Source organism: Galeopterus variegatus, unplaced genomic scaffold (assembly GCF_000696425.1).
Source record: "Galeopterus variegatus unplaced genomic scaffold, G_variegatus-3.0.2 Scaffold489, whole genome shotgun sequence".
Classification (NCBI taxonomy): Eukaryota; Metazoa; Chordata; class Mammalia; order Dermoptera; family Cynocephalidae; genus Galeopterus; species Galeopterus variegatus.
In genome coordinates, this window is record NW_007726600.1 from 317,791 (window position 1) to 334,565 (window position 16,775).

At 32.1% G+C, this 16,775-nt stretch overlaps 1 protein-coding gene across 2 annotated transcripts in view; it reads right to left on the reverse strand.

Annotated features, from left to right (window-relative positions):
* The window catches only part of WDR7 (WD repeat domain 7), a 363,500-nt gene that overhangs the window by 290,564 nt on the left and 56,161 nt on the right, over window positions 1-16,775 (reverse strand). For both annotated transcript variants that reach the window (XM_008569390.1, XM_008569388.1), the window contains exon 13: window positions 5,718-5,913. In XM_008569390.1, coding sequence (XP_008567612.1) covers window positions 5,718-5,913 — 196 coding nt within the window. The remainder of the gene's footprint in view (window positions 1-5,717; window positions 5,914-16,775) is intronic.

Below are 16,775 nucleotides of genomic sequence, written 5' to 3' on the forward strand. Positions count from 1 at the left end.
GAACTACCACATATGCTAAAATTATCAGACAAGGGTATTAAGCTATTATAATTACATTCCATATGTTCAAAAAGTTTGAATACAAAAATGGAAGACATCAAAAGTCCAAAATCAAACTTTTATTTTTTTTTTAATTTTTTTCTTTCAAAATCAAACTTTTAGAAATGAAAAATACAATATTTGCATTGAAAACTCATGTTCAAAAAGTTTGAATACAAAAATGGAAGACATCAAAAGTCCAAAATCAAACTTTTATTTTTTTTTAAATTTTTTTCTTTCAAAATCAAACTTTTAGAAATGAAAAATACAATATTTGCATTGAAAACTACACTGAATGGGAATAACAACAAATTAGACATTGTAGAAGAAAAGATCAGCATACTTGAAGACAGAGCAATAGAAATTATATTAAAAAAAAAGGAAAAAACTTTTTTTTAAATGAAAGACCATCAGTGAGCTGTGGAACAACTTTACATGACCTAATAGACATATAACTGAAGTCTCCAAAGAAAAGAAAGACAATGGAGAGCAGAAAATATATTTGAATAAATTATGGCCATAAATTTTCCAAATTTGAAAAAACCTAAACACCCACAGATACAAGAAGTATAACAAACCCCAAGCACAAGAAATATGAAGAAAACTACAATTCAATTGCTCAAAATCAATAATAAAAAAAATCATTAAAGCAGCCAGAAAAACCAGACATGCTACATACAGAAGAAAGACAAGGAAGATAGTGGACTTCTCACTGGAAACAATGCAAGTGAGAAGACAGTACAATACTGAAGAAAGAAAAAAAACTGTCATCTGAGAATTCTATACCCAGAGAAAATATCTTTTAGAAATAAAGAGCTTTTTCAGACATGCAAAAGCTGAAAGAATTCATCACGTGCATATCTACACTAAAGAAAAAATAAATTACACAAAAGGAAATGATTCCAGACAGAAATATGCATCTACACAAAGCAATGAAGAACAATGGAAATAGTGAGTACATAGGTAAATATGTAAGATTTCATTCTTATTATTCAAGTTTCCTTTAAACAAAAAAGCAGAATGAAAGAAAATAATGTTCCAAATGAGTGAAAACCATGAGGACAATATGGATGATACAAGCAACAAGAAGTGGTAGTGAATGACCCAATTAGTCTTGACTAGAGCAACTGGTCTGTGTAAAAGAGTATCAAGAGGTAAAGTCAGAAAGGTAGGAAGGTACCATCCTGTAGAAGACATTGTCTTGAAGGCTTTATGAACTAAAACTGTTTATGATTTATTCATTAGGACAGTACCATGAACCAAGTGTTGTTTTGTTTCCTAAGATTAATTTCCCAGTGGAGTACAGGATGTATTAGAAGGTAGAAAGAGTAGGCAGTGTGACCACGTTTTGTAATAGAATGAAAAGCAAAACTGTAGACAATGTAGAAAAGTTGACAGTGTAATGGCAATATATTACGAAACAGAAATGTAAAATCAAATCTCTACTGTGTTAAATACGGCAGGCAAAGGGTCAAATATCTGAAGAAAATACTTGTTCCTAAAACCTTCCACTAATAACACAAGACTAAACTGTGGCAGTACCTCTTGATTCTCTTTGGCCATTTTAGTAACAAAACAAAAACATCATTTTGAATAAATCAGAATAAAAGGATAAAAATGTCTTTAAAAATTAGTTTTAAACAAGAATAACACAGAAACTATGACCTTACTTGTATGAAAATCTGATTCCTTGACACACATCTTTGGTTATCTATGCTTTATATATATTTTTCAACAGACATATTAATATACATTAACTCATAATTCTCTGCTATATTTTATTAGATTATTAAGTTCAAAAAGATGACTCAAGGGCAGGCCCGTGGCTCACTAGGGAGAGTGTGGTGCTAATAACACCAAGGCCACGGGTTCAGATCCCTATATAGGGATAGCCGGTTTGCTCACTTGGGAGAGCATGGTGCTAACAACACCAAGTCAAAGATTAAGATTCCCTTACTGGTCATCTTTTTTTTTTTTTTTCCTTTTTGTCTTTTTTCGTGACCGGAACGGATCGCAACCCTCAGTGTCGCGCCCGTACCAGACCGGGACCAGCAACGGGATCGCAACCCTCAGTGTTGCGCCCGCACCTCGCTCAGCCAGTGAGCGGCCAGTCTGTATGTGGGATCCGAACCCTCGGCGGGAGCGCCGCCACACTCCCAAGCGGCGCACTGTAGCAGTGCACCACCAGGCCGGCCTAAGTCATCTTTAAAAAAAAAAGATGACTCAAATGCATATTTCATGAAGTAAATGCAAACACAGAAAAATATTCCAAAACTTGGAGGGGCAGAAAATAAATAAAAAGAAAAAAAGGAACAGAGCAAAAAGTAAATAAGTCATCTTTAAAAAAAAAAGATGACTCAAATGCATATTTCATGAAGTAAATGCAAACACAGAAAAATATCCCAAAACTTGGAGGGGCAGAAAATAAATAAAAAGAAAAAAAGGAACAGAGCAAAAAGTAAATTGACAAGACTTCATACACGAATTTCTAATAATATTTGTCAAGATTTAGTTATATTTGCATTTGCACAAGAACACCTAATAATTATACCTATAGGAATAGGAATATGATGTGGGGATCACGTTTGTTATGCAGCAAAGATGATAAAAATGTGCAGATGAGAATGTTGTTTAGACTTGGTAATGGTTAGATAAGAACATTTTGCAACATCAGTCATTACTTAAAGCATGCTACTGTTCCCCAAATAGACAGGATTCTGACCTTGTCAAAGGCCTGTGGGAATGACACTGCACACTTACTGGGAATATCAATGTGAAAAACAAGACAGCTGATCCCTGAAGCACATAAACAGCTCCATGTAGAAGCAGCCACCATCTAGGGCAGTGGCCCATCTTTAATAAGTTCATAAGTGGGAGTCAAAAGGTTCATCTTGTCAAATCTTATTGCTAATGTTTGACTAATTTTCTGAATATGTACAGATGTGAAAAAATAATTTCCCATGTCCTCTACATCACTATTAAATTGCTATTGCAGACAATAAAAATGTCACCACAGAAGAATAAAAGATTCTAAACGTCTATCTCTCTAATTAAATTTTATATTACTAGCTTCAACTTCATTTCATTAGGAAATAAACACTGAGAGAAAAAAAAAAACTACCCATTTGAACGGGAAGAAAACTAAAAGAAAATGCTGCATAAATGTATAAAGGAAAGACACTTGAAAAGTTTTTAAGCCAGAAATATTGGTAGAGCTCAAAACAGCAAACATAAAATTGTCCAACGTGTATGAGCAGGTTTAGTGTAATATGGTTTCATTTGTAAAAATACATTCCCAAAATACTAGGAAGAGGGATCAAGTATCTCCTTAGAGTTTAAACACATTTCATACACACAACTCTGGCTAAATCTTATTTATCTAGCTTCATTATTTATTTATTTAATAAATAAATAAATTTAATAAATAAATAATGTCAATACCTTCAGGATGTACCTTACTGACTCCCCAGGGACCTTTATATCACTAGCTACAGAATGAATGGAAAGGAAAAAAAAGAATGTATGTCTTCTATTATGATTGAAATCCAAAACATATTCCGTTTTTCTATTTTTATCTTGTTTGAGAATGTCAGATTAATTGATTACTTACCCAAATCCTCCTGAAAGTCAGAAGGTAACTGTAAAATTTTAATATTACATATTGTGTTTAATTTAAATTAGGATTACTTATACTAAACTGATTATAAGAAAAACATCCTCTAGCACCCCTATAGTTAGAGGCTATGTCATTTCCTTCTAGAAAAATTACTAGAAAAGTAACTTTGTCTTTCAGTAAGGTCTCATTTGTAAAGAATTTCATATTTCATTCTATATTCTTTACAAATATATTTAAGGTATCTGAATATTCAAGCCTCATATATTTAAGTATCTAAAAAACTCAGAAAACTCTCTTCTTTTAGCATATTTATTTAAACAAGTCCTAGACAAGTTTACCACACTTTTCTATTTAAGATATAACAACTATTAAATTAATATTTATAGTGTTTTAGTAGTGCTTTACAAATGTTATTATTACTTTCTTTAATACTAATTCCCAAAGAAAATATTTCTAAATGTAGTTAAAGTCATACTCCCAAGTTCAACAAAGTAACAAGTTAATCAGCATGTTTCTTTAATAACAATACGAAATACACACACATGAATGTATGCACACACACAAACTTAGGAGCACACACCCATACACAAGCATGTATACACACTTACATTGTTTCCCACACACTAGGGAAATACTGTCTCATTTTATTCTCCTAGCAACACTATCAGATAGGAAATACTGTTATCCTAATATAACAGATGAAGAAGTTGAGGGACAAAAGTCCAGTGACTTGTGATAAATCACAATGCCTGCAAGTGACCAATACTAAATTCAAACCAAATAGTCTGATGACAGATCCAAAAGCAAACTCTGTATATTTAGTTTGTGAGGTGGATCAAACCAGCAAACACAAGACTGCTATTCAGCAGACAGAATATAACATGAAGGCAACACAAGAGATAAAAAAAAAACTGCACATGCAATATGACAGCAATTCTGTTTTTAAAAATGCCCAGAAACAGACTTCAAAGAAATATGCCAAAATGTTAACATTTACCACTGAGCAATGGAATCTGGGTTTATCTTTCTTCTCTTCTAATACTTTTGTGCTTTTAAAATTTGATAGAAAGTATGACTTTTATAACCAGACAAGGGAAGGAAAGTTAAATGCAAAAGCAAAGAAGTTTGACAAACTTCAAGACTGCATATGTACTACCAGTTAAAATGAGAACAATACATAAAAGATCACTGAAGATTATGGCTACTTATTCCAAAAAGGCTTAAGAGAACTCCCTATTGTACCGCAGTGCAGGCAGAAATATATATACAGTCTGATTTCAAAAAGGACTATCTAAAACAAGAAAAAGATGAAGAAAAGGAAAAAAATTAGTAGAAATATTGTATAGTACAACTAGGAATCTAAAGAAAGGTTTTAATCACCGATAGATGATTACTTAAGATTGTAACTGTCGAATAAAATGTGTTTCTGAAAAGCCTAAGCTAATAAACATCTAGTTACATACTTAAAGATTTCCCAGGGGAAAACCATGGCAATCTGTGTATAAACATTATATATCACTGCCTGTGCTTTTAAGCTAAACATCACTTGTTCTACATTACACTCGCCATACATAAAATTTCTGAAACTTGGAATTTTAAATGTTCTCTCTAGAATGAAAAACCTTCACTTGAATGACCATCTATAATTAACTGCCCAGCATTGCTTTTCTGCTGTTCAAAGAAAAGTTTTTCCATGGTTTCTGAACCTGAGGCAAAAATGGTTCCTTAATCTTGCTCACAATTTACTTCATGAATTATATAGAAATCACTTACACTTTGTTGTCTGTATATCTGTCATCATAGGTATAATATCTTCAATTACATGCCTTTAAAGATTAGTGAACTTCCCTACAAGTATTTGGCATAGTACAACAAATAAGAGGACACAAATATTCCTGTGTTGATAGCAATGAGAACGTTTAGAAAAAGCATTGATTAGAAATAAAAGTAGCAGTCTTTTGACATTTCAGGGCTTCTTTCCCTCACATAAAAGACTTTAATTTCTAGGAAATCAAATATATCCATCTAATTTTCTATTCTATCTCTTCGTACTTGTTCTTACCAGTATCCATTTGCCAGACGTACACAGAGCCATCTGAACATCCCACTACTAGGTAGTCATCAGAAGGCCTCCACTTGATCACCTGAATAGGGAAAAGGTGACGAGATGCCAGCATGATGCATTTTTTTTCTCGCAAACTTAGAAGTCCTACTGAGTGGTCACTGGCTACAGAGCAGATGCAGTGCTGCACTCTTGCCTGAAAAGAAGAATAAACCTTAATCATCTTTATATTACATTCAGATAAAATGGATCCTGTCCTCAATAACTTAAACCAAAATTAACTACACATTCACTATCACTGAAAACCAACCACAACATTGTCATGTTGAAAGATTTGTTCCTTTATCTTATACATAAAACACCCAGTTCAGTCATCAAAATACTTTTTAAAACACTAAATTAATACTAAGTTAAAGATTGGAAAATGTGCTTAGAAAATCTGCTGTTCAAATTTGAAGATGACTTTACTAAAATGATTGCTACATCTGAGCAAAGCTGGGGAAAAAATTGATCTGTTATTATGTGTTCTCTTTTCACAGTATGAACTTTCCTTTGTTTGCTGCTAGAGCTGCTTTTTGCAGTGCTTCTTTCTGTTTGTGACTGTCATTTAGACCCTTGCTCTTCCCTGCACCTTTGCTCAAAAACAATACTCCCATAGTCCCTCTGCCACAATCATTTCTTAGGAACCACAGATATTTTTCGCATTATCTGTAGATACACATCCCTGTTTCCTTCACAGCTTCTGTCCATAATATTGGCAAATGCACCACTTCGCCTACTCACATGATAGCCAATTAAACATTCTATGTACTTGCCGCTCATCTCTAGTTTTTGCCCTTCAGTGACTATTTAGAACAAGATGGGACATAAATAACCAAACAAGAGAGTAAAGATTTTCACTAGCAACAAAGAACTGAATCTGCAACCCAGAAAATTAAAAATATAAAGTCTTTCAATTTTTGTAAGACAATCTATAAGCAATTTAAAACTCAACTTTTTAATAACTTACTAGATTATGCTTTCAGGTCATAGAGGGAAACCATATGAAAACAACCAACTGAAACCAATATTGTATATAACATCTCTATTTATTGAGAATGAGGCCCACTACACTACATATATACTCTCTCTTCTGTAAGACCTAAAGCAGAGACTTGTTTAACCTCACACTCCTGCGCTTCTCCTAAGCAGACAGACTGTTTTTAGCTAAAGATCAATATCTCATGATTCCCCAAATGGTAAATGTTGATAGGCATTAGTTGAAAAAAAAGGGGAGGTGGCCAAATGTGCATGGGAAACACTGAAGCTAGCTGTTGTTGTTGCCTTTAAGGAAGAGCCTTCTAAGAACCTTTAGAATGCTAATGTGAACGTACTTATCTACAAGGGGATACAACATCATTCATCTCTAAATCTCAGGGTAATCTTGTTAGATCTAGCATAGTAATCTCATTAGATCTAGTTTTAGAGGAACACACGTTGGGGAAAGCTGCTGTAACTGTTCATGTTTGGGCCGCAAAGAAACTCAGGACTGGTTTCTGTCTTCAACAGTGTAGAATCTTGGGCATACACATCTGAATGTGGAATCTCAGTAGTCTCATTTACTTTCTTCTGTCATTTTCTCTTCACCATGATTTAGCTTTATTTTTATCTTACTTACTGTTTATTTTTGTAAACAACCTAAAATCAATGTTTGAATGAAGCAGGGCACTAATAAAACAAAGAAAACAGTAAGATTTAACTATTTACTTTGTTCTTAAATTCGAATGTTTTATTCTTTTATTCTGTTAGCCTTATTTATACTTTATTTTTGTAATAATTTAAGCCCTATAATCAGCATAGCAGGTGTTTAATAATTTTTTTTTTTTGTCCTTTTTGAGACCGGCTGCACCGCGCTCAGCCAGTGAGCGCTGTGAGCGCACCGGTCATCCCTATATAGGATCCCAACCTGCGGTGGGAGCACTGCTGCTCTCCCAGCACCGCACTCTCCCGAGTGCGCCACGGGCTCGGCCCAATAATTTTAAAAGTTAAGAAAACTAAGCTCAGGGCCAGCTGGTTTGCTCAGCTGGTTAGAACATGGTGTTATAACACCAAGGTCAAGGGTTCAAATCCCTGTACTGGTCAGCCTCCAAAAAAAAAAAAAAAAGAAAGAAAGAAAACTGAATTCAGAAAGATGGTATTATAAACCCTTATTAAAACATTATATAGAATTTTCTTAAGCTTTTGCTAAACTTACTATTCCACTTTCCCTGATAAACATTTAATTAAAACATAAAACATAATTTCTTCCTTAATAAAAGACATATTAAGAAATGAGGGGCCATTGACTTTTGGCACACAAATATTAGTTCTGTAACTAATGAGTAAATCAAAATAAAGTGGCAAATCACAAAAAATCACTTAAATTTGGTGCATTAGAATAAACTGAGTAAATAAATATATAAACACACACATATATATACATAATACTTTATTTCCAATTATTTCACAATAGGTAAAATATTTATCGATTCTACCAGACATACATTGCTAACTCAAGGCAACAGACAGTTTAATACAATGGATGATTTGCATATGTACAGATTATCTTAGTACTGACTTTATATTTGTCAAAAGTACCCATTATTCATTTTATGAAAGACATGAATGATACATAAATAGTTAACTACTATTCTCTATTTTGCAACATCAGTCTGCCAAAAAGTAATCATTTTACTTATTTCTCTCAGAGAAATAGTGATCTTTTTCTCTGATATGGGCAACTAAAAATAATGACTCCTAAACAACATTCCTTTTAATCTGTTCACATTCTGTCATCAGGCACTGGTCAGCACAGTACTCACTCACACATTCATCACCACTTTTGATTCTGTTACTTCAACTTATGAGCTCTCCAAAAATCATCTTTAAAAAGAGCTAATCCTTAGTTAATCACACACCTATCTGCCCTTCTTGCTAGTCCCCAAGTCAAAAGTCATTTCATTAATGTTCACACAAACTCTAGTCATCCTTTTCAAAAAAATAGAGAAAATGAAACATGAGTCAATTTAAACCAAAATTAACTACACATTCACTATCACTGAAAACCAACCACAACATTGTCATGTTGAAAGATTTGTTCCTTTATCTTATACATAAAACACCCAGTTCAGTCATCAAAATACTTTTTAAAACACTAAATTAATACTAAGTTAAAGATTGGAAAATGTGCTTAGAAAATCTGCTGTTCAAATGTTCAAAGTACTGTTCAAAACCACTTACTATGTTAGGTGTTCCTAAAATTATGATCTGTTGTAGATCTAAACATCTGTGGTGATACAAAGCTACTGACAACCTCTGAGCTATACACACTCTCTCTGCCAAATATCTCCTACCATAGTTTACAATCTAGCAGAGAGACAACTAGAGCCATTAAGCAAACAAAAAGGCTCTCCCATTTCTATGAGGAAGTAACCTTCAGCATTAACAACCCCTCAGGACAAGTTTCACTGTCAGAACTTTCATCTTCCCCATAGATATGCAGGCAGATAATTTCAAAGATTCAAGAAAATTCAATCCATCTTCATAAGAAGATTTAAAAGCTCTACATCGTGCTATTATTCTTATATAGTAAAAATAAAGGACATACAAAACAAATATTAAATAATAGCATAAGATCTGCTTTAAAAAGTAGATTATGGGATGTAATTTTCTGAAGATTAAAAAAAGAGGTATAATTCCAAAAATTCTAGATTTTCATTTTCACATGATACATTCTTCTCTTAACACTTATATTTACCTAAATATGTTTTAAAGAATAGTTTTGTTCCTCATCCAGACAGTGCAATTATGATGAAAACTGGCAAATGACATGGTCTACCCACAAAAATATGCTTGGTGCAAAATAAAAATTATATAACATCCCTGTAATGATAATAAGTATCTGAAGAGTTAACTTCAGCTTTACTGTAATAAGAAACAGTCTGGAAATAGCCAAAATAATCAAGAATGAAAACACAAAAAAATCAATATTACTAAGCCCAAGAAAGCATAGTTATTAGAGGTACTTAACTCACAAGAAAAGACAGTTCTCTGCTTTTTAAATATGGATTAAAATAAATCTAATTTTTCTTCTTTCAAGAAAATGCTAGTCCAACTCATATAAAGAAAACTGGCCTAGAGTAGAAATGGCCACATACAATAAAACCTCATTAATTTTGATTCCACTAATTAATTCTGAGTTGATGGTTACTTTTGCAGCCTGTGTGAAAACAAATTAATGGTATAAACAAAGCAAATGTCTAGCCTATTTAAATGTAAACAGGAAAAAAACCATTCAAGCACCACTTTGGTATTAATTTTAATTCAAACAATGAACTGAGTAATGATAAATAACTCTCAGCTATCTGTTAAATGAAAGCACTTAAAAGATTTGCTAAAACACAATTAACTTGGTTTCCTCTTATCTGTCCTCAAAATTATTAAAGAAGCACTTCTTAATGTTTTGTAACTCATATTTCTTCCTAATTTAGACCCAGCTTCCCCACAAATGAGTTGAATTAGCACAATTCCTTCATTATTAAATTCTAGAGATCTGGGTTACTGAACACCTACTTCACCTACAATGATTAATTCTATAATTTGATTAATTCCATTCTACTTTGCTTTTTTCCACTTCGACCTGGAAAAGCCACCTAAACATGATTTAAGATCAAGGGCATTATAACAAGATAAAGTATAAAACATTTAAACTGTATAATTGAAATAATAATATAAAAAATATGAATCTCATATTTTTAATTAAACTTTGGAAAAGCATTTCTGCTCCAAACTTTTTTGATTACATGTCCATTTATTTTAAAAGTTTTGGAATGTATTCCCAATATATAGAGATTTATAAGTTATTCATATGTACTCCTGTGCCAATATATCATGTACATTGGAAAACATATGCAAATACATATATTTTAAAAGAATATCTCAAAGTTTAGATTAAAAAATTGAAGATGAAAAATACATTTTCTTAAATGTCTTGCTAGTGTTAATAATTTCATGCAAGATTAGCCAATACCTCAAGGCACAATGTATAGTCTTACAAAGGTTTCACTGTTAATTATAGTGGATATGAATACATATTTTATATAATTACAAATTCTTTCCACTGCCCTCCTGCTTGGTTGATCAAAGATCACTGAAACTCTCATATTGTGTCTGATGAACATATATTTACTTTTCATTAGAAATATCTTCCAATAATATTTTCTCTGTGCATTTTGTGATAGCTATGTTAAGAACTATAAAATACAATCTGCAGATCCCTTAAAGCAAACACATTTTAACTGGAAGCACATGGGGTTAGAGCAATGCGGGCACCTCCTTGTGGCACGCTTGCTCATGGCCAAGGAAATATGTGCCCATCTGATAGGTGAAATGAGTGAGGGCACCAGGTCCCTCCATCTAGTAAATGTGCATAAAGCTCAATTTCTTAAAATTAAAAAAAAAAAAAAAAAGTTCTACTATTTTCTTCTTACACCCCAATAGACTTTTCTCACATACTCCACTTCCACAGCCACTGCTATCAACTGACTTAAAGAAAGTAAACATAAGTTCCATTTAAAATTTTTTAGCATTATGGAACAAACCTTATGCAGTATGGGTTCATCCTATCAACTTGACTAGTACTTTATAGGTGAAAATTATTTAAATTCATGTTCCAAATACTATATTAATTCTGCCCTAGAAGCAATATGTACCAATGACATCAAATGCTAATTAAAAGTAAAAGCTAATAATAAGCAACAGAATATTTAACCAAGTAAAAATTCTTTTTTTTATTTCATGAAAAACCTAAGATAATTGGGGTGGGGGTGGGGGTGAGATACCAGATCAAAACAAATATATTCCAAGGCCAATTATTATTTTTCAAAGAACTCTAATCCTAAACCAAATAAAGGCTCACTGAATTTGCCAGTAAAGAATCCTTACAGTACATTAGTGCTGAACAGCAGAATGCCACAAGCTATCACAGAATCTGACAGAGTCAGAATATACCACCTAGGTCATCCAGTCTGACCTTACGCATTTTACAAGACTTCATTTTAAACCATTCCCAGAAACCTCTTATGTAACCTGTTCCTAAGCATCTGCTATGAATTACAGAAATTAGAGACAGCTAGTTTATCCCATCCACTCGCTCTCTGGGGAGATGATTCCACTTTCCAACAGTTCCCAACGTAAATAATACATATTATTTATTTTCTGCTTTTGGTAATTTGCTTTCTAAAATAAATTACAGTATTCTTTTCTTTCATTTTCATTCTATTCATTTCAGGAGCAATCTCTTATTTGCCCAAAACAATTTTTCTCTTCGTCTGAATATTCTCTAAATATGTAAACACTCTATTATCTCTCCTTTTAAATATAACCATCATTAGACAAGCTATAAATGACCAGCTTCTTTTGCTCATAAATCAATCCCACTGTTCTCTTAATCATTATTTCTTGTATTTCCCAGAACTCTTTCTATGGAACATAAATGTGCAGTTAAGATGCATCATTTATCACTTTCAAATATTCTACCTGAAGGGAAAAAAAGGACCTATGAAATTAAATGTTAATTTCATTTCCACACTTTCACAAAACTAGATTTGGGGGGGGGGGAAACCTAAAGGTTTCAGAAATCCATCCTTCCTTTAAAAAAAAAAAAAAATAGAGGGCTGTTTCTTTAATAACTATTTCAGAAAATAAGATTATGTGGTCCAACCAAAACACTGACTAACCAACTAATTGGACAATTATATATATATGAACAATAAGACTTTTATTAAACTTAGTTTTAATATCTTCCTTTATTCACCATATACAAAAGATAACAATAAATAGTGGGCTGATTAGAATTCCATCTTTCTTCAACTGCTTATCAGTAAAACAGAAAATAAATATGAAGAATTTTTGTAAGATTAAAATACTGCCTATCAGAGGAAAAAGATTTACTTAATAAATGGCATTGTGATAATTTGTTAGCTTAGGGGAAACAGACCATTTTTATCCTTACCTCACCCCACAAATGTAATAAATGTCAGATAGATTAAAGTATTTTATGTTTCTTTTTAAACCAACCATTGTGTTTAATAAAGTTTTATCAAATTTCTGGATGGGGTAAAATTCCAAGCTTCAAATATATACAATAAGCTACACAGAAAAAAGATAACTTATATTACATAAAAACCAAAAATATCTATAAGTTTAAAAATTCAAGTTAAATAATAAATGGGAAGAAAATTCCAACAACAGAAGCCACATAAGCTTAGTATTTTAGTTAAGAGCTCATACAAACACTAATATCCACAAGAGGGGAAAAAAAAAAAGAGCAAAGGACAAGGAGAAATACGTCTTTAAATAAAATCACTCAAATCCACATAGAAAAATTTCAGTATCTCTAGTAATCAAAAGCAAACTCAAACAATAAGATACTATTTTCATCTGTCAACTTAGCCAAAGATTCTAAAAATTACAATAGCAAACAGCCAACACTTAATGGGTTCTTACTTTGTGCTAGGTAATGTTCTAAAGGCTTGGCAATCATTCATTATAGTTTCACATCAACACTTTGAGGTCGGTATTATAATTATTTCCATTTTACAGATATGGAAACTGAAACATGTAAGTAAATAATATCTTGTGCTGGCAAGTGGCAATGAAGTAGGCACTGAGGGTAGAAAATAATTTGGTAATATACCTCGGAAGCCTTAAAAACGTTAATAACCTACTATATGAAAATTCTGAGATTCTAATATTTAAAAAATTCTCTCCAAAGGAAATGATCCTAAATGAAAGAAAAGATATTCAATATTGTATTATTCACAATAGTGGAAATTGGGAACAATTAAATATCCAAAGTAGGAAAATTGCTAAGTAAATATGGTATGTTCATACAATGTAATGTTATACAATCACTAAAGATTACTTTCATGAATAAGTATAACAACTTGGAAGAATATTTTTTGTAATATTAAATGAAGATGTAATATGTACAGATGACTATATCTACAGTGTAATTAAAAGCAAGTCTGTAATAAATGGATTTTTATTTTATTTTATTCTTGGCAGCTGGCCAGTACAGGGATCCCAACCCTTGACCTCAGTGTTATCAGTACCACGCTCTAACCAACTGAGCTAACTGACCAGCCTAATAAATGGATTTTTAAATATTAGAGGAAAATATATTAAAATATATTAATTATGGCGACTAAAACTGAAAAACTCCAAACTTGAATAATCAATGGTGAAAAGCTAAAAGAAAATTACAAGAAACTGAACAATGCACAGTTCTCTAAAGAAAATTAGAAATAAAGGAATTTGAAAGAATGTCTGTATTATGTTCTTCAAAGTGAAAGACAATTTAAAATTTCCAATCTATTGAATATTTAAATATGCATCAAAATCATATTTACTTACATAAATCAATAATGAAAAATGTCAAAAATTAGAGAAATGCAATTACTTTTAAAGAGACTATCAAATCTGCTAGGGGGCAGTATGCATGGTAGATAAGTTCAGGCTATCAAGTCAGACTACTTAGAATCAAATTCCAGCTCTGACACTTGCTATCATGCAACCTGGGTGAGTTATTTAACCTCTCCGAACCTCATTTCTCTGTATAATGTGGTTAGCAACAATAACCAACACCTCACAGAATTGCTGTGTAAATTAAATGAAATAATGTGAACAAACATATTAGCACAGTGATTAACAACATAAATACAAAAGATGATAGTAGTTATTACCTCCGTTATTATTATATCATTTATAACATAGATTCTATCCTTTAAAATGTAATTATGTTTATTTTCTGAAGTGCTTTTTAAGTGTTGCCAATGGTTACATATCCACAAGGAAATACAAAAAACATTTATGATCCCTCAAGTACATTAGTTCCCCCTTTTCAATATTTTCTTCTCATATTAATACCTCTGCTTTAATTTAATCTGAATAGTTCTACTTGCATAATCATCCATATCATTCACATATTACCTTAAAATTACATTAATGAAGTTTATAGCACTTTTAACAATTTGAGTCAATAAAAGTATTTGAAATCCAACAACTCAGTGATCACCTTCCACTGTTCCCTGAATTATTCTTCATACATTTTTTCTATTGAACTTTATCACTTTTCACTTTATTTCTTTAAAACATTAAAATGGTTTCTTTAATTTCACTATGTATTTATGGGTTTTAGAGAACAAGATGGTCAAATCTGCAGACCCTGAAAATATTCTAAGGTTTTTTAAGCAACTCAAAATTGTCACCCTTTTCTACTCTGCACACCAGTCAGCCTGTCTCATTATCTGCCCAACCCCACAAACTGGGGGCTGTGCACATTCAGGGAATCTTCTGGAACAAAGGACTTCAGTAATCAGAATAAACTGAGTTATGACTCCAGATGGCTGTCTGTTGTTCCTGCCCTTCTACTTTCGCACTCCTCAACTTAGAACTTCAATGGCACCATACATCTGACCTACCGATTTTTAATCTGCCTGCTTGGCATCAACCTATTTATCTCAATCATACCTGTATCCTTTCAGGAAATAAATACTAAATTTACACACCTCTGATGTAACCATAGAAAATCTTTGCTTAACTTGTATTAATAAAGTCTACTCAGCTTAGCTTCAGAGACTATGCTATAATTATAGACATTGTTTTTTAAATGTAATATTCAAATTAAATTAATAACAAATGCAGTTTCAAAAATGTGAGATAAGAGCTAAGTCAGGCAAAAGCTTTTGGTACTTTTTCAGAATAAAAGGCAATATATTAAAAAGAAAACCTAAACTGTTAATTGCTCTACTGGCTGTGAACATAGCCACACTAGTATACTTACAGTCAGATATACCATTCATATTATCAGACCTGTCTCTAGAAGCTAGGAATCTGATTTTGCCAAATGATGGCACAAACACTAATATTCAGGTTAGAGACCTGACATTCCTACTTTAACAAATCTATGCTGCCCCCTTCTGGATATTTTGGGGATTATGTGACAATAAAAGTTTTAAAAGATGTAATAAATGAAAAGTAATCATTTTTTAGCTATTATATTAAAGAACTTAGCCTATATGTTCCAATGCAGAAACATATTATTAGTACTATATAGTTTATTTTCAAACATTTTCCAAAAATTCTTTGTGTATGTGTGTGTGTGTGTGTGTGCACGTAAGATTTAATTAAAAAGCAAACAAACAAACCAAAAAAAATTGGAATGGTTGCTTTCAACATTTTCCAGATTGTGAAAGTTTTGCCATGTCAAAAATTCGGTTCTGAATAGTTCTAACAACAGTAAATCAACTCTGATAATTTTACCATCCATGTGAATGAGGAAAATAAGTATTAAATATATATATATATGAAAAGTAAGTAAAACAAGACACTTAGAAAAGTCATTTTTCGCTCCCTTCCTTCCTCATTCCCCTCACTCCCAAAAGCAGAACATATGTGAATTTAGCACTTATCTTTCCAGTTCAATTTTAACATTTTTACTACCTATACATGTCCATAAATATGCGGTATGAATTTGGGTTTTTAAAATGTAAATCAATGGTATCATACTGTATTAAATGTACAAATTTTCCATGTTACAGGCTGTACTTCTAAATCCAGCCACCCGCTACAACTGAAAATAAACTGAGAAAATGTGGGTAGATTCATGCATAGATATCACGACAATTCATAAGTAAGAAATGTTCTACTGGGTCTCTAGTGTTATTTTTTTCATCACTAAATTTTCACCCCTGTCTCATTCACACCTATCTGGCTTAATGAAGGAAAATGTGTTTTAAAGCACTCAATATTTTAAAATTATTTTCTTCTGTTAGCATTTTTTCCAAAGTCTAGTTTCTTTCTCTTAGAGTAACCTACACAGAAATAAAAGAAAAAGTTCCTGGGTCTTGAAGAGTGGACTCCTTTACACTAGAATTTATAGTAAAAGGAAAACAATAAATAACAGGAGAAGGTAAAATAAACTGGCAGGAAGATGGTAGGGAAGGTATCAGATCATTCCTATCTGTAACTACATAATTC